Below are 24,178 nucleotides of genomic sequence, written 5' to 3' on the forward strand. Positions count from 1 at the left end.
ACAGTCTGGCAATTTCTCAAAATTTTCAACACAGAGTTACCATATGACCCAGCAATTCCACTTCTAGGCATAGATCCAAGAGAAGTGAAAGCATACATCACATAAAAAATCTCACACAAATGTTTATTGCAGCATTATTCCTAATAGCACCAAGGTGGAAATAACCCAAATGTCCATCAACTGATGAACAGATAAATAAAATAGAGTAGTATTTGGCAATAAAAAGAAATGAAGTTCTGATATTTCATCTTGCTACAATTTGAATAAACCTTGAAAACATACTAAGGGAAAGACACTAGGCACAAAAGACCAGGTGTTGTGTGCTATAAAATATTCAAAATAGATGAATACATAGAGACATCAAGTAGATTGGTGGTTGCCTAGACTGGGAGCAATGGGTGAACTGGGAAGGGTGGTGAAGGCTAATAGGTATGGTGTTTTTTGAGGGGAGATGACTAAAATATTCTATAGTTGATTGTGGTAATGGTGGCACAATTCTGTGAATACACTAAAACCATTGAATCGATCACTTTAAAAGGCTGAATTTTATGGTATATGAATTACATGTCAATAAAACTGTTACCAAAAAAAAAAAAAGATACAAGGTGGTGGTGAGAGAGCGGGATGCTTGAAATTGGGATTATGGAGGGTGTGCATGTAGGTAATGACACAGCTAGGGTCTGACTTTGGAAATGAGGAGGCACGAGGGCATGGAGGAGGGAGTGAAGGAGGATGGAGGGTCATCTGAGGTTATCATTACTCCTGACGGTAGGAGTAACGCTGGTGCCGGCAGGAGTAATGTTGGTGAGAGGCTGGCAGTTAGCCAGTGGGTGAGACTCTTCAGGGAATGAGGAGGAGTGACCTGAGGGTTTCCAGATGACTGCAACAAGGAAGCATCAGAGCAGGTGGGAGTCTGGTAGCAGGCAGTTCAAAGCTGAGGTTGGCTAGGGGAGTCAGTTAGAAAGACCGTATGGAATTTGAGTGCTTGTGAAGGACAAAATATCCTTAATTATTAAGGGTCTGCTGTACTTTTCCTTCATTCTTGCAACACATATTTATTCTTTTTCTGGCAACATTGTTCATTTGGCCATCTCTACAGGTGCAGCCAGGCAGTGGAGAGCTGACTCGGGAGGAGTCCCTGGCACTGTATGAGGGTCTCCTCTCGGTGAGTTTCCCCAGAACCTGTTGCCCCCTAGTGGAGGGGAGGGCCATAGCGACCAGTATGCTGCGTTCCTTGTTCACTGTCATCACATTGGCCTTTCTGTTGTTTAGTTACGTGAGCACAGGAAATGGCTTTCGTTTTTTGACGAGGTAAGGTGCTACCTGTTTTATAGTTGGGTGGGAGAATGTTGATGGGTTTTGTCTTTGGACAGATCTGGGTCTGGACTTTGGCTCTGCTATTTATTACTTTGTGACCTTGGGCAGCTTATTTAATCTTCTGGGTCTTAGTTTTGTTGTCAGCAAAATACCTACCTCATTAGTGTTGGTGTGAATTGGATGATATTATACGTGTCACGCCCCTAACAGAGAGTAGGCGGACCAGCGATGTTCTTTTCCCTCTTTCTGTTTTTCCTTCTTTTGCCTTTATGCTGATGTTGCTTCTAATGTTGTATTTCCAGCTTTTAGCAGTTTTAATGTCTGACTTCTGATCAGAAGCTTCTGTCTAGGGATGGTTGAAATTATCAAGCTGTCTCCCGGTTGGCGTAGAATCAGTCTAATAGTTTACTTTAATGTACCAGGTTATGTGTCTCAAAGTGCTTTACAAAATTTTTCTAATCTTACCCTTTAAAAGAATCTGTGAGGTATAGAAAAGAGGTATTAGTATTCTTAATTTTTGTAAGAGAGTATAAGGTACTGAGAGAAACTAACAATTACTGGGTATTTACTAAATGGCATTTTTCTAAACACTTTACATGCATTAACTTAATCCTCAAAACCATCCTATGAAAGGTATTATTAACCTTATCTTACAGAGTGGGAGACAGGCACAGAGAGGTCAAATAGCTGGTTGAAGGTCACATAGCTTCTAAGCTTGGGGACAGGATTTGAATCCGAGCAGTCTGCTTCCAGAGCTTAACCATGATATGGCTGTGGCGGAATGTAAGTCAATAAATCATTGTTCAGAACTCCTGAGTGAAGAAATCCTTTTACCGGTTCTTGCTCAGGTATCTTTCTGGCCTCGGAATGTTATGCAGCTTGAAAATGTTGGTAGTTCACAATGGTAGCCTAATTGAATGCTATTGTTATCTCCTACAGGAGGTCAGCCTAAGTGAGTTTTATTACCTGGTGTCCTTCTAGCTCAGCCACCCCTAAGGATTCTTTCACAGAGGCAAATAGTCAGTCCCTCTAAGATCACAGCAATGAGAATAGCCACCCTGTCACACTACAGTTCTGCTGGTTGCAAGTCAAAGCTTTCTTAATATCATAAATCAAAAAACCTAGGGGAAACTTTAGAAAACTTTGGAGAACAAATAGTTCATGAGGTTAAAATAAATTCCATGTTTTTCTGGTTCAAGTGGACTTTTCCTTGGGAAGCAAAAGAATATCTGGCCTAAGATTGAACCATTAGGCACCCATGAAACTCGTCCTAGAACAGTAGAACTAGGGCATATTTACTAAGTGCTAGAGATATGATAGCTAAGGCTTTTTTTTTTTTTTTGGAATGGATGATCAAACATTCAAAACATCTAGAGATCTGTCATTTTTCTTCTTGCTGCCACTGATTTTAGTTTGTTGTTTCTTTAATTGAAGTATAGTTGATTTACAATGTTTTTAATTTTAAATCACTGAAATTTCTCACAGATGAAGAGTAGGGAAAATAGAAGATGAAACTAAAGCCTGATCATGTTAGTGTGTCAGAAACTGTGATACCCATTTGATAAAGGAAGAGTCGGAAATTGCTAAAATGAGATAAAGCATGTACGTGCCTATGTGTACAAATTTATTGTCCTGTGACTCCTAGTCCTGGTTTATTGGTAACAGGAAGTGAACTTACTCAATATACTTATGAAATACATGAAATCTACATGTGATTTGTAGATTTTATTTATTTTCCCAAGATCCAAGCTCTCCATTGATGTGGTTAATGAAAAGAAGTTCTCTTTCCCTCATTTGTAAAGTGGTTTAGATACACATTCTGTACATGTATATTTTAATAGATGTTCTATACATATATGTATGTTACACATACTATGTTATATTTCCGTGAATAAATACAACAGAACCAGTCTAATGAATGAAAACACTATGACTTGAATGTAAACAAATGGGGCCATTGAAAGAGTCTGTCTTAGGAACTTGGAATAACCATGCCAACGAAGACGACTAAAATTATTTGAGGAATGGAGTAAAATATAAATAATGCCTTTAAGTCTAAATAAAGGGGTTGCCAAAGTCTTTGATTTGAATGGAGCAGAAACAGGGGATTGAAGCCTAGCTGGGGTCTAGTAGCCTCGACCTCTTGTTCCCTGAACGGGCCTGGCCCCTCCCCTCTTTGAAGTTCAGTGGAGTTCACTGGGGTGCAGCACATCATGACCGAAGGGGCTCCGGGGCTCCACGGAGAGGGAGAGCAATCCCAGCGCACTGTCTGAGAAGGCAGGGATTCACACAGTGGGCACACACGAGCTACACGGACACACACCCCAGGAACTGGGGAGTTTTGCCCTTGTTACAGCCTAGGGGTCCCAGGGCTCCTCCATGCGTTCAGAGGACTCTGGGAAACTGATCTGGGGCTAGAACTACCTCATAAATCTCTTTCTAAGATGGGAGAGCTGCCCGAGGGAGTTCAAACACCAGAAGCTCAAAGGACTCAACTTGGAGTGCAGTGATCCCTTGTCTGTCAGTCATGTTTTCTGTGCTTTCTCCTGCTTCAATGTCCTGAAATGGGGGGTGAGGGGGGCAAAGGAAGGATGGGGGGAAAGCAGGAGGTTCTCTGTGATAAAACTCGTTCTACTGCCTGCAGTAAGTAGTGGAGGACTGAGTGTGTATAACCTCTTTACCTGCTTCCCCCCGTAAACGATGATGATGGTGGTGGTGGTGGTGATGACAAAGGCTGACATTTATTGATCCCTTACTCTGTGTCAGGTACTGTGCTAAGCTTTTCATTCATTATCATTATTTACTTTCATTCCCTCAATAATCCCCAGGGGTAGGTACTATTATCATCACCTTCACTATTTTTCTGGAAAGTAAACTGTGGTTCAGAGGAAAGGAATAACTTTGCCTAACATCACACAGCAAGTTAGTGGTTATGGTAGGTAGGCTAACACCCTCTTCCTCAAAGTTGTCTACATCTTAATCCTCTTAACCAGGAAATATGTTACATGGCAAAGGGGAATTAAGATTGCAGATGGAATTAAGGTTACTAATCAGTTGACTTTGGGGGAGATTCTCCTAGATTGTCTGGGTGGGCCCAGTGTAATCACAAGGGTCCTCATAAATGAAAGGCGTCAGGAGAATCAATGTCAGATTGGAGCAGCATGGGAAAGACTCAACTGGCCAATGCTGGATTTGAAGATGAAGGAAAGGGGCCATGAGCCATGGGCAGCCTCCAGAAGCTAGAAAAGGGAAGAAATGGATTCTTCCCTAGAGTCCCCTGAAAGAACACAGCTATGATAACACCTTGGTGTTAGCGCAGTGAGAGCATTTTAGACTTCTGACCTCTACAACTGCAAGATAATAATTTGTTGAGTGGCTGAAGGTGGCGTCAGTGAAGCTTGACTTTTATCCTACCTTTGAGATCAGTTCCTTTTATCCATTGAGCAGTAAATCAAAAACTGTGATCACATCTAGGTTTGCAGAGGCTGTAGCTCATTTGGATGGTCCATAAGGTGTCACTGGGTAACTTCCTGCCCGGAGACCACTCTCTGAAATAAAAACTTCCATCCAAAGGAGAGAATGTCTCCTATTTCACTTTAAGTCAAGTTAACTCCTGTTCTTTGACTTTAAGTAAATAACCTCTCTCCTTCTAGCAAATTTCTTCCCCTTGGTCTCTGCAGTGGCTAACACATTTATTCTTGTGGTGGAAACAGTCAGAAACACATTAAACTTACTCCATAAAACCACAGAGCCTCATAATTCAGGAAACACTTTTATGCTATGTGCAAGGAAACATCAATGTGTCAGCTGCTATCATCCTCACACTAACTCTGTGTGGCTTCTCTTCTTGTTCCCGTATTTAGGTGAAAGAGATGGATACTCAGAGATGATGTGTATTTTGCCTGAGATCACCCAGTATTGGAAGTGAGACTCTACCTACATTGGGTTGACCCTAGAGCTCCCAGTTTTTATACACCACACTGCTTCCACCTCTGTTCTTGGGCTTTTCATCCAGGTTATGAACCTTGGAAAAGAAATAATATATCTTCTATTTAGAAAATAATAAAAGAAAGTGATTATATAATTTTAAATAGTAACTGTTGTGTATGTATTCCAATTTAGATTAAAACTATGGAATTTTCCTTATTAGTCATCTTAAGTGGGAAAAGATGACCAACAGGACATGTTCTACTGGAGAGACTCATCCAGAGCTCTACAGATAGAAAGGGCCAGAGTCCAGATTAGGGCACAGGATTCCTGACTCTTCATCCAGTGTTCTTTCTTCTACTACAATGCACACATCGTCTTATGACCTGAAAAAGGAGTTTTTGACAATATGAACCTAGCAATTTGGAATTAGGTGAGAAGCAGGTGATGAGAAAGGGAGGTGTCATATCTATACTCTCATGTCACTCAGCACAAATCATGGGGGTATTTCTCTGTTTTGTTTCAATTCCAGTAGTTAGTTCTGGGGTCCAAGAAATGCTTATTCATTTCATAGAAACTGAGAGCCACATACAGTTCCTGGGACGAACTTTTACTAATTTTACTTTATTTCATTGTCCCTACTTTATGTATAATTAAAAAATTTTTTTATTTGGTTTTTTAAATTGAAGTATAGTTTACAATGCTGTGTTAGTTTCTGGTGCACAGCATAGTGATTCATTTATACGTACACATATATATTCCTTTTCATATTCTTTTTCATTATAGGCTATTATAAGGTATTGAATATCATCCCCTGTGCTATACAGTAGGTCCTGTTGTTTATCTATCTTATATATAGTAGTTAGTATCTACAAATCCCAAACTCCCAATTTATCACTCTCCACCCCCCCCTTCCCCTCTGGTAAACATAAGTTTGTCTTCTATGTCTGTGAGTCTATTTCTGTTTTGTAAATGAGTTCATTTGTGTTATTTATTTATTTTAGATTCCACATGTAAGTAATATCATATGATATTTCTCTTTCTCTGACTTACTGCTGTTAGTATGACAATCCCTGGGTCCATCCATGTAGCTGCAAATGGCATTATTTTATTCTTTTTATGGCTCAGTAGTATTCCATTGTGTATATATACCACATCTTCTTTATCCATTCAACTGTCGATGGACATTTAGATTGCTATACACAGTTTAAAACCAAGAATGCCCACTAGGCTATAGTGACAATTCCAAGTGAATAAAAAGCAGCACTCCAACAGCTTTGGTTGAAAGATTCTTAATGTATTTCTTTATCTATTTATTTTTTAAATCTTTCTGTATTTTCTTATTCCTTCAATATAATTTTTACACTCATAAAGTGTATATTTCTCCTCAAATCACCAACTGCACAAAACAGCAAATAAATTGTATGTGTTGTTGGATTGACTGTGAGCCATTGAATTACCCTTTCCTCCTCATACTCCTCCCTTGGCATCAGCCAGGAATGAACATAGTCAGAAAATGAAAAGAGATCACTTAAGAATTCAGACATAGAATGTAGGTGAAATTCAATTGTGGTAGAAGTCTATAGGATGAGTTTGTTTTTAATTAAAACTTCAGACAGAGTTGTGAATGGAAACCATTACATGTCCAGTTTTACTTGGCCAGGCCATCTCCCTGCCCCAGTGGCCCTGCAATGCCAAGTCTTTTTCATGTGTAAGCTGTGAATTCTCTTGAACCTGTGAGCCCATAAAATAGCTCCAGAGTTCTTAGGGCCCCTGAAAGAGAAGGTTCAGAACACAGGAGTGTCAGATGTCAGGTTCTTGAGCACTTGAAGGATCAGGCAGACAAATGAAGAAGTGTTCGTTCAGGAGCAAAGGCCTGGGGAATTCTCAAGGCAGCAGACTGGAGAGCATGGACTGAATTCCAGCCCTAGCTGCAATGTTTTACTGACTCTGCAGCCTTGAGCGGGTCATGTGAGCCTTATGGTTCACACTTACAGAAAAAGGAGATTATAATATTTTACAGAGTCTGTGACTTCTCAGATGATGCAGTAGAGTTACTGAAACACACAGGGAACTCAGCAACTGACAGCAATGATGATAAGGATTCGTTTACTCACACAATAAATATTGAGCAGCTCTGGGGGCCCCATGCTGTCCTGGGCACTGAGGACACAACAGTGAACAAAACAGACCAAGTCCCTGCCCCCACGGGACTGACATTCTAGTAGGAACATAGGTAATAAACTATAAGACACGTAAGTAAAAATATAGTGAGTTAGATGACAACTGAAGTGCTAAAGAAAAAAATTAAAGATGAGAGCAAAGAGAAGAGGTTGAAATTCTAGACGGGTGGTCAGGAAAGGACTCCTGGAGAAGTTGGAATTGTGTAAAGACCTGGAGGAGGTGAGGGAGAAGGGCGAATGATTACCTGAGGGAAAGGCATTCCAGACTCGGAACAGCAGGTAGAGGGGCCTGCCTGAGGCGAGAGCGCACCTGGCATCCTCCACCTGCAGCCGGAGGCCAGGGGCCGGGGGCAGGGGTGGGTGCAGCGCTGGGGTTGAGTAAGCAAGGAGGAGGGTAGAAGCCAATGGAAAGGTGAGGAGGCCCAGTCCAGCCGGGTCCTTGGTGCATAGAGAGGACTTTGGTTTCTGCTCTGAGTGTGGGGAGGAGGGTCATGTGGAGGAGCGGAGTTGTAACAGGATCCCTAGGTTGCTGCCGATGACGTGCTTCTGATTGAGGTGATGCTGAGGGAAGGCTGTTACGATGAAGTAAGACAGAGAACAGGGCTGGGGAGGCAGAGTTGAGGCATTGGGGTTTGGAGGGTACAAAGCCTGGAGAAGCAGAACACAGGACTCATCCCAAAATGGCAGCTTCACACTCCCTCATGTTGATTGGGCTGCAAGGGTTAAGCGAGAGGGCAGGAGACGGGCCTGACTTCTTGCCCCTCCACACACCACATCCAGCTTCTGACATGGGCATCCAACCCTCCCCTTTACCTATATTTTATCAATATTTTGAATATATTTCTATCAGAACATGTATCACCCAGTACTGTATTTCTTTAGAGTCAGCTTCCCTAGATTTGCTCAATAAATGTTTTTTGATCATTTATTATGTGTAGGTACACCATTAGGTGTTAAATGAATTGCAATGTAAAAGACTACAAACGATGCAAAAACCAACCCTTCACATGGTCATCAGAGCAAAGTCACTTTAATCCTGTAGATGTGGATGCATTTAAGATTTGAGAAGGGGAATCAGGGAAGGGTATAGCTCAAGCAGTAGAGCACATGCTTAGCATGCATGAGGTCCTGGGTTCAATCCCCAGTACCTCCTCTAAAAATAAATAAAACCTAATTACCTCCCTCCACCAAAAAAAAAAAAAAAAAAAAAGGGAAGTGAGGGAGTATAATCACCTGCTCCCTAGTTTGTTAGCTTAGAGATTTCCCACTCAACTGTACACGATACATTATCCGAAGTCATTTAACCTGCTGACAATCACGTTCTTGAAATATGCAGGTGAAATTGGACAAACGATGCCAGTGACCTCTTTAGCTGCTCAAGTATTGGTCCAAAGGTTTAAAATAATAAACGTCAGTTTTCACTGAGTCCTGTTGACTGACAGTATCAGCAGAGCGTGGGGTTAGAAGAAGTATAATCCTCTTGATGAATAGTTCAAGAGAATTACTGTTAAACCTTTGGTAAACATACTTTTTTTTTGAGTCATAGTAACAATTTCAGAGAAACAGTACAAATAATCGTTGTAAACTTAAGATTTATGCATCTAGTTAGCCTCAGTAGATTGAAATCAATTACTAGTGCATCAGACAAATCATCTCAATATCTCAATTCATCATTTGTGATAATAAATGCAAACAGCAATATAGATTAAGGTAATTCACTGCCTTGTTTTAGCTGATAGCTTCAACTTTCTTGGTGACCAAGTTTACTACCTGAGTGACCCACTGACACTGATGCTACCAAATAGGAAGGTGACCAAAGGGCCAGCAGCAGCAGAGGAGGAGGGGATGTGGGGGTCCCAAGTAATCCACAAGCTGATACAGCAGCCCATAATCTGGTTGGCTGAAAGGAGTTAGATGAGGGGTCTACACTTCGTGCCCAATGGCTCAATTCAAGCCTCACTTGGGTCTACTGGGACTCGACCTTTGTGAGTAGAACCCCTGGATGAATCCTAGCACCAAGTGGTCTCCCAGGACTCCTTTGATTCATTAGAAATTGCCTGACCTCCCAGGGAGAGTTTTATATGTGGATGAATTTAAGCACCCTAAGAACAGAAAGTACTCAGGCTTGTTTTGATCACTGTAGGCTCTCTGAACTGCCTCTGTGAATGGGCAAGTTTTTTAGTACAAAGATAGGAAATATATTAAAAATATTCTAGAATGTAAACTCCAAAAAGGAGAGCATAGAGTTTGTTTCCTTCCTTGACATTTCCCCAGGCCTAGAACAGTGCCTGACACAAGGTAGATGCTCAGAAGATATTTTGGACAAGAGAGTTTCTGACCTCGAGGAATTTAAAACCGAGATGAGGGGATAGGGCATGGTCAGGAATACCCATGGCAAAGGTAGTGCTGTGGCTTGTCTCCAGACAGGCAGAAATCATTTAGAGGGGAAAGAGAGAGATTCTATCTGGGCTGATAGAAGTTTCATGATGGAGGAGGGGTATTTGGAGGAAAAAGGAGGAAGTGGAAAACAGAAACTGAAAATATAGGATAAGGGCTTTTGCAAAAGACGAGTGTTAGAGGGAAGGTTGAAAAGTCATCTCTGGTAAGCATTAAAACCCTAAGAAGAGCATGAATCAATATGAGAGAGTTTGGAAAGATTTGAGAATCAAAACAGAGCAGGTGCCCAACTAATGGTTGATAAATAAAAACTATTTCACAAAATCATCCCAGCCCCCACTTTTTTCTGTTTTATAAATAATTACATTAATTGACTTTTTTAAAGTAAGCATTTTAAGCCTTAAAGTTCTGTACAAAGTGAAGAGATTATGAGAGACTCTGTAAATACAAGGAAAGATTTATAGAAATAGTTTATCAGAACAATGAAGCTCTTTATAACATGCTTCCTCCTAATGTTTGCTTTCACATTAAATCAGTTACGAGAAGAACATGATATAAACTACACAAATGAGCTTTTCTTGACTTCCCTTTTTTATATAAGAAACTGGTAACTTCCTAGGTCTCATTTTATTCTGTGTTTGGGAAAAAGTGAATTTACCGAAGGCTCGTAGGGAAATTGAGGTGGATGAAAAGGGTAGAAAGGCAGGAGAAAATGACCAACAATAGGGAATGGCTCAATGAATGAATGAAACACCATGTTTTATTCATACCAAGATGTTACAGTAGAGTTAGGTATGAATGAAAGTAACTTCATGATATATGATTTTTGAAAACAATAGCTACCACTTTTGAAATCTTGCCTTAAGTCAGGAACCCTGTTTACCAATTCATGTGGCTTATCTCATTAATCCTCACTGCAGCACTGTGAGGCAGATGCCATTATTAGCCCTGTTTCATGGAGGAGAAATCTGAAGCCTAGAGAGAGTAAGTGACTTCCTCTTACTTAGGTTATCTGTTTGACTCCTCAAACTCTTGGTCACCTCATTTTAATGCCTCTTTGTTGCATGCCAAAAGATGGTTGAGTAGGTGTATATAGTGTGATCTCATTTTTGTAAAAAGAAAACATATATACAGGCCTTCCTTGACTTAACGATGGGGTTACATCACAATAAACCCATTGGAAATTGACAATATCATAAGTTGAAAATGCATTTAGTACATCTAACCTGCCAAACATCATAGCTTAGCCTAGCCTACCTTAAACGTGCTCAGAACACTGACCTTAGCCTACAGTTGGACAGAATTGTCTAACACAAAGCCTATTTTATAATAGCATTGAATATCTCATGTAACTTACTGAATACTGTACTGAAAGTGAAAACAGGATGGTTGTGTGGGTCCAGAATGGTTATAAAGTTATCAGTCATTAATTCTGGTGATCACGTGGCTGACCGGGAGCTACAGCTGCTGCCACTGCCCAGCATCATGACAGAGTATCATTCTGCATATCACTTGCCAGGGAAAAGATCCAAATTCAAAATTCAAAGTACAGTTTCTACTGAATGAGTATCACTTTCACAACACTGTAAAGTTGAAAAATTGTTAAGTTGAACCCTGGTAGATCAGGGACCATCTGTCTATCAATTTCATAATCTAAACTGTAAACAATGGTTACTTTAGAGAGTAACATGGAGGGAGCAGGCGTAAGACTCACTTTTCCCTTTCCCTTTATACACTTTCTGTATTTTTTTCATCCTTTATAATTAATGGATTTTAGCATATACTATTTCAATAATTAAAAATAAAATTAAAAGCTGGTAAGGACAAAATTTATAAATTTATTATAGGAATTTGGTTCATTTTATATATATTTAGATCTATTGAAGGTTATTGGACATGTGTATAATTCTGGAGAGTAATTATTGAAAAAAGAGAAGATATGGGTTAGGCTCTGTTTACTTGTTTTTTGTTTTTGTTTTATTTTTTTCCCTTTTTATTCCCCTTCATCATCGTCATGCCGCAAGCATCCACTGGCATACAGCACTGGATAGAGCATTATTTTGCTCTGTTGGTTTCCAAAGCATTTCATCAACTTCTCACATAATATATCAGTTACTTGTTTATCACGTTTGGTGTTTGTTTCCTGCCTCCCCGCTCAGCACCAGAAGAGCAAGGATTTCTGTCTGTTTTGTTGACTGTTACAGCCTTAGCATCTAGAACAATTTCCAGCATAAAGCATGTGTTGAGTCATTTTATTGAATGAATTACAATTTTTAATAGACTTTATTTTTTAAAGCAGCTGTAAGTTCTCAGCAAAACTGAGCAGAAAGTGGAGAGTTTCCATATATTCCCCTGCTCCTCACTCCCTTGCAAAGCCTCTCTAATTGTCAACATCCCCACCCGAGTGGTACCTTTGTTACAACTGATGAACCTACACTGACACATCATCACCCAAAGTTCATAGTTGACCTTAGGGTTTACTCTTGGTGTTGTACAGTCCATGGTATAATGTCATGTATCCAACCTTGCAGTATCATACAGAGCAGTTTCACTGTCCTAAACAGCCTCTCTGCTGCACCTATTCATCCCTCCTGCCTAACCCTGACAACTACTGACCTTTCTGTTGTTTCCATAATTTTGTCTCTTCCAGAATACCACAGAGTTAGATTCATACAGCATGTAACCTTTCCAGATTGGCCTCTTTCACTTCATAACACACATTTAATTTAAAGGTCTTCCATGCCTTTTCGTGGCTTGTTAGTTCATTTCCTTTTAGTGCTGAATAATATTCCATTGTCTGGATGTACCACAGTTTATTTACCCAATGAGTTATAATTTTAGACCAAAAACAAGGAGGTAAGAAGAACGCAACTTCTAAAAGAATAAAATTGTTGCTTTGAAGGACTTTGGGAGTTGAAGATTAAAGGGGTGGTGGTGGTGGTGAGCACGCAGAGGATCCTGAGTGGCTTTCCGATGGAAACCGAGTTCCTTCATCCCTTGGGCTAGTGTTTCCGAGCGCCCTCTGTGGGCAGGCTAGGGGCTGGATGCCCGAGGCTACGGAAACAGGAGGCGGCCCCTGCCTTCTGGGAGTTTATCGTGGGAGTGGGGTGGGGTGTGGCCCCAGCCTGTTGGGCCGGCTCCGCGGGATCCCAGGCAGGGCTCCGGGGACTCACCCTGTGGCTCTCTCGTCTTTCTGAGCAGATCGAAGAAGGGGGCAAAGCGGACCTGGTGAGCTCCAAACTTCGGGCCGGGGATGAGGTGGTGCACATCAACGAGGTGGCGCTGAGCAGCTCCAGAAGGGAGGCCGTTTCCCTGGTGAAAGGATCCTACAAGACCCTGCGGCTGGTGGTGCGCAGGTAGGCGGGGCGTGCGCCCAGGTTCCTCCTCTGCCTCCCCACCTGCTCCTGGAAAAGAGCGTGTTCTTTAAACCTCGCCGTGGTGATCCTTCTGCTGCCCCCTACCCCTCAATTGTCCTTTTTTCCTTGCCCTTCTTGTGCCATGTGAAGACATTTCAGACATTACTGTCTGGTGAAACACTGGCTTCCCCAGCAGGTATTGGGCTGACGGGATTCCCCTATCACTGTACTTCCTACATTTCTGGGACTGATGTAAAGTGGCCCTGATCCCGATGAGGTCAGAGCTCCGTGAAGTGTCCTCTCCTTGTGGGACTGGAAAAAGCGATGGGCTTGGAGGTTAGATGGCATTCCACTAGCCTCCCCTCCCCCAGGGGGGTCATCAGAACTAGTGAATTCCTTCTTTGTTTTGTTTTGTTTTGTCTTTCTTGTGATAGTGGTGGTTCCTCTGCGGGGAAAGGTTTGGATTGTGATGAGTTTTAATGCCTTAAAGTAAGAAGTTGCCTAGTCCTGGGAAAACAGCTCATGGTGAGGCGAATTTCTTAAGGAAAGAGGGAGGGAATTAAATTTTTTTTTTAAATCATACAAACCAAGCATTGCTGGAGATGTTTTATGTGTGTTAGTTCATAAGCACTAACAAGAATCTGGTAAGACAGCTATCTCTAACTCCATTTTATAGGCAAGGGGTTAAGTGAGTTGCTGAAGGTAGCAGGGCTGGTAAGTGGAAGAGCCAGAAAAGAGTCCATCTGGATGCCCCTGGTTCCTTCACCAGCCACTGGAGTGTTACTGTGTTGACCTACTACGTGTTGGGCCTCCGCATTTGGCTTATTGGGATAGTTCTTCATTAATCAGGTTTGGGCTGCCTCCCATGGCAACTACATGTTATCATATTTGAGAATGTTCTAGTTGGCTGAAACTTTAAGAGTCTTTAATCAAGCCACTCCATTTGCAAGATGTGAAAAACAAGCTAGTCTTCTCATCATGCCTCAGACAGTCTCTTAGGGGACCATTCACTTCTGCATTCATTCATTCCTCAAAGTCTACTGAGTGAGCCCTTGCTCAGGGGAACTACCCCTCCTCACAAGCATAAAAACAGCCGTGGGTGTGGTCCCGCCCTGTCCCCAGGCTCTAGTGACTCTCCTCAGTGTGCTGGACTGTGTCTGGTTTCCCTTCAGGGCCATCTAACCAGACCTTGCTTCTCTGGTGGCCAGTGAAGCAGAGTGGCTCAAAGCATAGTCACCAGAGTCAGATCAGACCTGGGTTCAAATTCTAGGGCTGCCATCTTCCAGCTGTGTGATCTTGGGCAAGTTACTTAGCCTTGTTGTATTCAGTTTCCATATTTTAAAATGGGGATTAGAATACCCACTTTACAAGGTGAATAGAATGGTTAAGTGAAATATTCTAGTGGTAACTCATGGTAACCACAGATGCTGCTGCTGTTATTTATGTTATTATTGGCCAACTCTAGACATAAGCCCATTCTTTGTGGGTCAAGATTTGAGTAAAGCAAGAAGTCATCCCAAGCATGGTGGCAAGTTGCTCACACAGATGGGTAGGAAGGCTCAGAACCATTTGACCTGCTCCATGTGTCCAAGAATGTTGAGAGTTGTGGACTCACTTTGATATTGAAACTCAAAGCCCAGCCTGAGAACACTGGCATTTATCTGTTGAGGACTGACAGCAGAATCTACGCTCCCGATGTGTTTTGCTGGGACTCTGGTGATCAATTAACCTCTGGAGAGGACTGTCCTGTTTCCTGCTATGAAAAGTAGTCATGCTGGGTTCTGGTTATGCCTTCTAGTTGATGGTGACATGAAAGTTGAATTACTTCTTCTAGCAGAACAGGAAACAGACAGTCCTGGGGTTGAAAACTGGCCTTGTCACTTGCAAATTATGTGACTTTGGGCCCCTTTAAGCCTCAATTTTTCTCATTTATAAAATAATAATAGGAAATAATAATTCCTGCCTCAAAAGGGCAGTATGAGGATTTAATGTGTAAAGTATAAGTACATAGGAAATGTGCAATATTTGAGCATAATTATCCTGGATTGGGTTAGAGAGGCATGTGGCAAATGGAATATTGCCATATTGCCATATTGCCAAACATGCTGGATGTCTGGTTATTGAGACGTGCCCCCAACTTTATTCCGTTGGTGAATTTACCACCATTAAAGGGCTAGTCCCCAGACTTACAGGTGCAGAACTGGTCATAACAGTGCCCAGGATCTCATGGAATTTAGGAATGTTAATTCACATTATCTAAACTCACAGGAAATTGAAGGCTATACCCCACAATGTCAAAGCATTAACTCATTTTGGAAAAGACAGCCCCAAGTGAAACAAGTATCCCACATGGACCAAAACTCAGTATACTATGTTATCCCCACAGGAAAATGAAATAGGAAGTCTGACCATAATTAGGTCAGGAGGCTGTGTGGTGCTCTCAGACTCAGGGTGAGGAGTGGTTTGAGGCGCCAGAGTGTGCGGGCATCCGCGCGGATGGCCAGATGGCCCATCTTTCCATTAGAGACGTGTCTGCCAAGCGGGCCAGACACTGGCACTGCTGAATCGGGGCCCTTTCCCCTCTGGACGGCAGGGAATCCTTCTGCCAAAGCGCTCCTCTCCAATCTCATTTCTTCCCTGCGTCCACACCAAATCCCTTTCTGATTGACACATTCTTTCTTTAGATATGCTAATGTGATCGATAAGGTTACTGAAGAGTCCTTGCTCTCTATGCGGCTGCTGTGGGAAACATTTTGTCTCTAAGATGCCTTTTGAATATGTCTTATCTCATCTATTATGTGTTGATTTTTATAGTTGAACTCCCCAAGTTTGAGGACAAGGAGGCAGTCTTTACTTCTCACACATACTTAGCAATGAGGATTCATGAACATGCCTTGGTGGACATGGATTGACATTCCTCCCCTCCCTTTCACAGAACTGGGTAGAAGCCCTTTTACTCTGGATTAATCTGACTTTGTATTTAATAGACCCGTCTGTCACTTTCCGGAGAAGTCTTACCTTTATACCTTGGCACTTGTCATGTCCAGAGATTTCATCTCCTTCCATTTGATTCTGACAGGGTGACTTGTGATAGTTCATTTACTAGCTTTCCTTTTTTCCCCCTAAATGATCTCTGTCTTTTAAAAAAGATGGAGGTGGCTTCCAGGAAACGTAATTGGGGGAATCTGTTTCCTGGAGAAATCATTTATGTAGTAAATATGTGTATACCAGGAACTCCATCTGTACCTGCCTCTTTTTCTCTTAAAGCTGGTTTTGGGTGGGTGAGGGTGACACCTCATGTCGGCAGCTTCCACATCCAACATAAATATGCCAAGAATGCGGAGCAGAGTGGAGGTGTTTACGTAAGTTTTGAGGGTATCTTACCCAGTGACCAAAAACAATCAAAAGTAAAAACACCTTCTTAAAAGGCTACAGTGACAAGAGAAATGCAAAGTCTCAAGTGAGTTGTGGGTCAGTGACCTTAGAAGGTCTGCTGACCCATAAAGAAGGCAAAGTTTAGTCCTCTGAGGGGAGGGAGTGAGGGGTGATTTGTGTGCTGCAAGAACAGAGAATGTGTCTGCTGCCGAGTGCACAGGGAGGGAAGGTCTGCAGCTAGTGGGGGATAAATGGGGAAGAAATGATAAAATAAGAAGGAAGCCAAAGAAAAGACCTTCAAGAAGAAAAACAAACATCTTCCAGTTGGAGGAGAAACCTTTGTGAATGCAAGGGCAGTATAAAGGTTGTATATTAGGAAAGCAGACATGTACACAAATAAGAGTCAATACTCTGAAATACTCTGAACCCTCTCTAAAATCAGCAGAGACTTTATTTAGATAGGTGTAAAATGCGCGTCCTAGAACCAGTAACCTTTAGAATGGAAACTAATGACAAAGGGAAAGGTCTTCAGGTTTAATTTAAATCCCTGATGGTGATGTAAGGTGCTTTTAGTCCAAAGAGTACGCACTGCTGTTCAGAGATAACCTACAATTTAAATTTTAAAAATCAGAGGCTACATTTCTCCTTCAGAACAGGCTTTTGAGAGTAATCGCTGGGTGAGCGTCTAACCTCGTGTTTTTGCCAGGAGCTGGGACTCAGATTCCTGTCCTGAATCTGATCGTCAGAAAGGCATTGTAACCAATGGATCTGTAATCCCCATAAGGATGCCCACAACCCCCATGTTTCCTGGCAAATCCAACCTCTCAGCCTACTGCATCAAGGTGCTGTTTTTGTCAAATACTATCCTACTCCTAAGTTTGGTATCAATGGTTGGCTTGACAAAGAAAAGTTTTGGGGTATATTTCATGGTAATTATTATTATTATTTTTGTTTTTTTGCAAGGCTCATGGAAGCCATTTGAAAGTCTGATTCATTCTTCCAAGGAGAAAGGATGCATGAGATGGTGAGGCAGGTTTGACCTGCCTGGAAAGCAAGTGATTTGATCTATTTGATTCTTGCCTCAAAGGATTGTTGTGAGGATTAAGTGAGAAAAATGTACGTTCAATATGTAAAGTGTGGTGATTAAAGCATGAGCTCTCCTGAAAATAAATTGCATATTTGTGAGTAAATTACTTCTTGAAAGAAGCCCATCTTAATCTCTAGAACATAGCATACAATAGGAGGTCCTGCTGAATGGGAAGGCTGGATAGGGAAATGAACTTTCTGGGTACAGGAGGCACCATGTCTGATTCAGAACACTAAACAGAGGGTGGGAAAACCCCTTTTAAAATGAAATCTTACTCTTGAACCTTTCCACCATCCCTGCAAATTTGATATAGCTTCTCTCCTTCCCATTCAATTTGTCTATGAGTTGATGTGTTGTAAGGGAACTTTTATTTTTTATTTGATTGAATGAATATGTGTGTGTGTGAAAAGGAAAAGGGGAAGTAAAAGTAGATCACATTTTATTGGGAAAAGTGAGATTGATGAGAGAGGAGGGTTAAATTAATTTAAAAAAATAAAACAAAACAAAAAAATCCAACACTGAGTAAACATTTGCCTAAAATATGTGTACTCCCAGGCTCTTTGACTTGCCTTGTGTTGGAACTCAGATTCCTGTCCTGAATTGAATAATCAGAATTAGTGGAGGCCAGAGTGAGAATCTAAGTCTTGTCACTTTCAGCCCATGGCTCTGCCTGGAGGTAGAAATGAGGGACCAGCATCCAGAGATGTGTAGTGGCTCCCCCAAGGCCACGTGCTAATGGAGGCAACGTGAGAAAGGAGGTCTCTGAGAAGTAGGTCTTGGAGCCTCTTGACATCTCAAGCAGTGAGCTAGTGCTTTCCATCCAGCTACCTCCTTCATTTAGAAGGAGAAATGGACGTATTCTCACTAAATAGAAATATGTGATTCTTAAAAAACAGAAAAAAAAAAAGAAAACCCAAATAAACTGAGTTTTAATTCACCCAGGAAAAACTTAAATGAGAGGCGATTCCCCGATTCCCTACTGACCTTGAACTTCCTGGGGAGTTGAGAAGAAGTGCATTTCACTGCTTTGTGCCCCCAGCTTACTCGAGGCTCTCCATCAGCCTCTGGAAATAAAACTACTTGTTGCCTTACAGCTGCTGCCTCCCTCCTAACACAAGTGGCGATGAAATTAAGTTCACCACCACCCTTGGGCCCATGAATAGACCGTCCCACATTTCTGAGGGTTAGCAGAATCGTTCTTTTTATAACAGGGTGAGATGACATTATTGGAATGGAATGGAATGGGTGCTCACACATGTGCTACCTCCGTCTCAGGTTTCTATGACCTTTTCACATCTAGATTGAGTTGTGAGACTGTAACTCGCCAAGGATTTGCAAGTTAGTGATCTTGAAAGAAGTATCTGGTTCTGGGCGGAATGCTTTTAATATTATGAATTAAAAAGAAGAATTTTGCAAACCAGTTCCTTTTCCAACTCAGGGTTACAGTTTATGAAAGAACACAATTCCTTCGATATTATCACTATCCCCTCCCCACATCCTTCACACTTTTTTGCCACCTACCTTCCCACCACCTGACTGATTCTATTCCCTTAAAAAGCATTTATATTCTTAAAGCATCTTACTCTGATTAACCACCTAATGTCTCTTTTTAACTATTTTAAAGCAGCTTAAAGAAACAGTTCAATAAGAGCTTTAAAAAGTAAATTGAGCAGAACTCCCTGTTTTTAAAGCAATGAAGTTTGAAGGGAGGGTTGAAACTTTTCTAGAACATAAAAAGCATCTAGTTTTTGCCCCCTTATAAACTGGCAACCTTTAAACAAGACTGCATGGCACCAAGTTGCCAGTGCTCAGCTGGGAGGTGGTGAACAGCATGGGAAGAGAAGTCTGTATTGTTAGGATTCCAATCGCAGCGGGGCTGTGTTCTGGCCGTGGTGCCACGAGCACAACTCAGTCTCTCTGAGACTAAGTTTCTTCTTAAAGTAGAGAATAGTAATAATATCTTCCCTGCCGAGCTGCTGTAAGAGTGAAATAAGATAGTGTATATGAAAATGGTTCATTGGAATAAAATAGAGTCCTTATTCCATGAGAAGCTTCTACCATACAGTCTCAGCTCATGAACATTCACCCGACTGCATTCTCTTATGATGGTTCTATTTAATGTGCTAATTTGACTTGTTTCTGTAAATGAGAACATAGGGTTTTAAAGTTCTGATTATAACCTTTTTGCTAAGAGGAAGTGTTTTAAAGACAGTGCCAACTAGGCCCAAGTTCAGAATGGAGATTTAAAGAAAAAAAAAAAAAGACCATGTTTTCTGGAAAACTTGAGTAGGAAGGGTTCTGATTCTGAAACACATCAGAGCACCTTGGTGGGAGGCTGCGCTAAGGAAAAGGACCCTCCAACTGCAGAAGGGGGCTCTCAAGGCAAGTGTCTTTCATTTCCTGTTGCATTTTTGTCCCATTGAATAGAGTGGTTAGGTTATGTGGGCACATGTAACACAGGCTGAGTGATTTGAAAAGGCAATGTTCTTTAGACAGCACAACATTTGGCCTTTGGGGAAATTATGATGTCAAAAGACAGCTCTCGTGGGCAGGCAGGAGTTGAGGACAAATAGAAAAGGAACAATAAACTTTTGATAGGCAATTGCAAAACCATTCTTTCTTTTCTTTTTTTAACTATTTTCTTTTTTAAATGCTTAATTAGTTTATTTATTGTTATTGTTATTATTGTTGTTGTTTGTTGTTGTTATTTTCCCTTAACATAGGCACTAGGGGTTGAATCCAGGACCTCATGCAGGCCAAGTGTGCTCTACCACAGAGCTCTGCCCCCTACCCCCTAAAACTTTTCCTGAAGCTCCAGGTACTCACTACGTGCACATAGATGTGGCCTCCTCCACCTCACCTGGACACAGAATCCAAATTTGGAAGATGTTTGTCCCCTGTAAGTTCCAAGAATTGCCTCTCAAGATATAAAAAGGGGCTCCATGCTGTGCTCTATGGCTAAGCCCTCTGTGGAGGTGCAGGTAGGGGCGTGTGAGTACCCGTGTCCTCCGAGGAGATCACTGAGCAGTGGTGGCAGCCAATATGGCGGCAGTGTGACTCTGACTCATGTGTTGGGAGCTTTTGACATCTCGAGTGATACCTCCCTTCTCCACATACCTCCCTAACGCTTGGGATGACCCTCTCAGCCGCTACTGCCCCCCACCATTACTTCACTTGTCCCTCACTCTTCTGCTCTCTGTGATTCTTCCTTTGAGCAAAGACTGGCTGATACCCGGGACATGAATACAAATCCCAAACTGCGTCTGCATCCCATCTGAGGACCCAGGATTAGACTTTCCCAGAGGGGAATCAGGCTATCTGAGAACTGTGGTAACTTACCCTTTCAACATTTTTTCCACTTGAGCAAGTGGTTGAGAGGAGGGGAAGGAGGCAGCTGCAGTGGCCTTCGACCCCCAGGAACGTTTCCAGGAGGCCTGGCATCATGGGAATTCGCTCAGGAGGCTTTGAGGAGGCATTTCAATCCTGCTGGGATCATACTCAAAGCAGTTCTGGGCTTCCCTGGAGTCTTAGGTTTGAATGTCACTGTCTAGAAGTACAGTATCTGATTTCCTAACCAGTTGTTCCTTCCCGTGGAAAATTCATGTAACACGTTATTAGGTTTCCTAAGAGGTATGCAATAAGACTCCCTTACTGTAATGAGAAAAGGGACATTTTTCCTGCAACACATAATGATAACTGCTATTTTTATTCATTGGGTTCCATATGCTCACTGGCTACGCAGTTAACACTGGCCCTACAAAGGAATGCCGTATTGTTCCCCAGGAAGGAGGTCTGATGATAAAAGACCTGGTTTCATTCCTGGGATAACATGGTTTTACTTCAGACAAATGTATTCCAAGCAGGAGCCACCAGTCCATGCCCAGTCGTTAAGGAATGGCACTCACATATCTGCCTGAGCCTTTGTGGAGGATACGAAATCTGAGTTCTGAGATCACACAAAATTTATGTGGAATCCTTTCCCCTAGTTCTAAATGTGGGCGTATTAGCTAAAATAAATAAGTTTGGATGGATAATTCTGATTTAGGATATGAGTCAAACATTTGTAATTCTGCATCCTTGCATCAAAGTGGCTTAAAGCTGGTTCGACTCAAACTTGACTACACTTTGGAATTCCCTAAGGAGTTAATAACGCACAAACTGATGGTACCACCCTGCAAAGATTCTGTTATAATTGGGGTAGGGTGTAGCCTGGCATTGCACATTTTTATACTTGCTCAGGTGATTCTAATGTGCAGTGATGGTTGAGAACCACTGGTTTAAGCTGTGAGTTGAGTGATAAAGAGAAACAACAAGTAGGTAGAAACTAAGAGGAGAAAGAAAGACACGCAGAATGGAAGGGGGCATGAGGATAGCAGCGGGAAGAGAATCAAAAGCCAGTCAAGACAGGCAGCGAGTGGAGCAGAGCCTTGTGACTGGGGGCAACTAAAGTGCAAAAACAGAGCCCCTGGTGAGGTCTTGGGACCGCCTGTGGGGACTGGCTGCTCCCAGCAGTGGCTTCTGCTCGTGCATTTCTGTGAGCTCTGTTTCTCATTACTGCTATATGGAGGTGTCGTTTTTAAAAAGCTCATCAAGTGATGTTTCCACTGACAGATGGGCGTGGGCAGGGGAGCACTTGTCTGACCCTCCCTGAGAACACCTGTGACTTGAGCCGTTGTCACACGCCGCTGCTCCAGGAGTTCATTTTTACCAGCAGGTGTTGGGACCATCCAGCCGTTTTGAACGGGTGGAACCATCCCCATCACGCTGCTGTTGCCATGTTCACTCTGCATGCCATTCCTGGATGATGCCATGAAACAAACCATGAAAGAAGGATGGCTTGATGCCATTGAACTTATTCAGTCTCATGGGACGTTGTCTGTGAAGACAATGTCAAGAGGTCCTGGAGTGAAACAAGGTGTGAGCATCTTCATGGAATATTCATCTACTCATCTGCCCCTGGTTTTGAAAAATCACACTTTGGATAGCTTTAGTGTCAGTCCCCCATTTCTTGGGACCCAGGGGTAGAGAAATGGTTTTTGGAAAGGTTGTTAAGTACCACCCACCACACATCTCCTTAATGCTACATCAGAGCTTTGAGGCTGTTTTGTCCTGTTCTGGGTAATTCCGCATTTTGCTGACCCCTTTCCTTCTGGATTATATATTTTTACATCTTATTTAATTATAAATGCTCCAAAATCACAGGTGTCCTAGCAAGGTCCTGGCAGGAGACTTAAAGTATATGTTTGGTGGTGGGACAGACTGGGATTTCAAAATGTAGAATAGATAAACAAGATTATACTGTATAGCACAGGGAAAAAATGTTTAAAAAAAGACAAAAAAAATAATAAAGTATATGTCTGGGAACACTAAGAATCCTAGGCAGTGCTTACCCTTCCAAAGGCAGAGAAACCCCTGGTCTGTGTGACTTGACGTGACCCTTAAGGTTCTTTTCCCTTTGACCATTGCCAATTAAAGCGGTGACCTCAAATATGTGTTTGTTGCTACCTGTCTTCTCATGGTTCTGTTACCTCTGGCATCCTAGTGTGTGGCAATTTCTTATTTTTTATTTTTTAAAAAAATTTATTTTTTTATTGAAGTGTAGATAGTTTACAATGTTATGTTAATTTCTGGCGTACAGCATAGTGATTTAGTTATACACATATATATATACCTTTTCATATTCTTTTTCATTATAGGTTGTTACAAGATATTGAATATAGTTCCCTGTGCTCTACAGTGAGACCTTGTGGTTTATCTATTTTATATATAGTAGTTAGTGTCTGCAATCCCGAACTCCCAATTTATCTCTCCCCCTCCCCCTCTTACCCACCTGGTAACCATAAGTTTTATTCTCTGTCTATGAGTCTGTTTCTGTTTTCTAAATAAGTTCATTTATGTCCTTTTGTTGTTGTTGTTCCACATGTAAGTGATCTTATATGGTATTTTCCTTTTTCTTTCTGGCCTACCTCACTTAAAATGACTTAGGTTGCTCCCCTGTCTTGGCTATTGTCAATAGTGCTGCCATGAGCACTGGGGTGCATGTATCTTTTTGAACTAGAGTTTCCTCCAGATATATGCCCAAGAGTGGGACTGCATGTTGCAGATTTGAAGTCTTATGTGTCCTTGGTAAAATTATACCTCTAAAACCAGTCTTTTTATGCTTTTCCCTCTGTCACTAAAATGTCTGTTCCACTGCCTGCCTGGTCTCGAGTCCCACGTCGCTCTGTCTCCGCTAGCTGCTGGATCGGCTGTACAGTTTGTCAGTGCATTTGAAAAATGCAGTTTTCCCACTTCATCCTTATTCTGCTGTCAGACTCCTGTCTGATGCTGTTTACTTAGTGGGTGGGAGGTGTGAAATTATTCTTGAGGATGCTTGCTTGGTTAGTGTGTTTATTGTTTATGTGGGAAGGTTGCTATGTTGTTTTCATGAAGACTGTGATTCTAAGGAGGATTTTAAAAGGATTCTTTGGAATGTTTCTTTAAAGGGGTCTCTTAGGAATCAGCCGTTGTTATTTATTGATGGTAAATGAGCAGGA

The 24,178-nt window shown here is 41.8% G+C and overlaps 1 protein-coding gene across 2 annotated transcripts in view; it reads left to right on the plus strand.

The window, feature by feature from the left end:
* SHROOM3 (shroom family member 3) overlaps nucleotides 1–24,178 on the plus strand; it is a 288,650-nt gene that overhangs the window by 81,237 nt on the left and 183,235 nt on the right. For both annotated transcript variants that reach the window (XM_072941974.1, XM_072941979.1), the window contains exon 2: nucleotides 13,026–13,180. In XM_072941974.1, coding sequence (XP_072798075.1) covers nucleotides 13,026–13,180 — 155 coding nt within the window. The remainder of the gene's footprint in view (nucleotides 1–13,025; nucleotides 13,181–24,178) is intronic.

The sequence above is a fragment of the Vicugna pacos genome, chromosome 2 (assembly GCF_048564905.1).
Source record: "Vicugna pacos chromosome 2, VicPac4, whole genome shotgun sequence".
Classification (NCBI taxonomy): Eukaryota; Metazoa; Chordata; class Mammalia; order Artiodactyla; family Camelidae; genus Vicugna; species Vicugna pacos.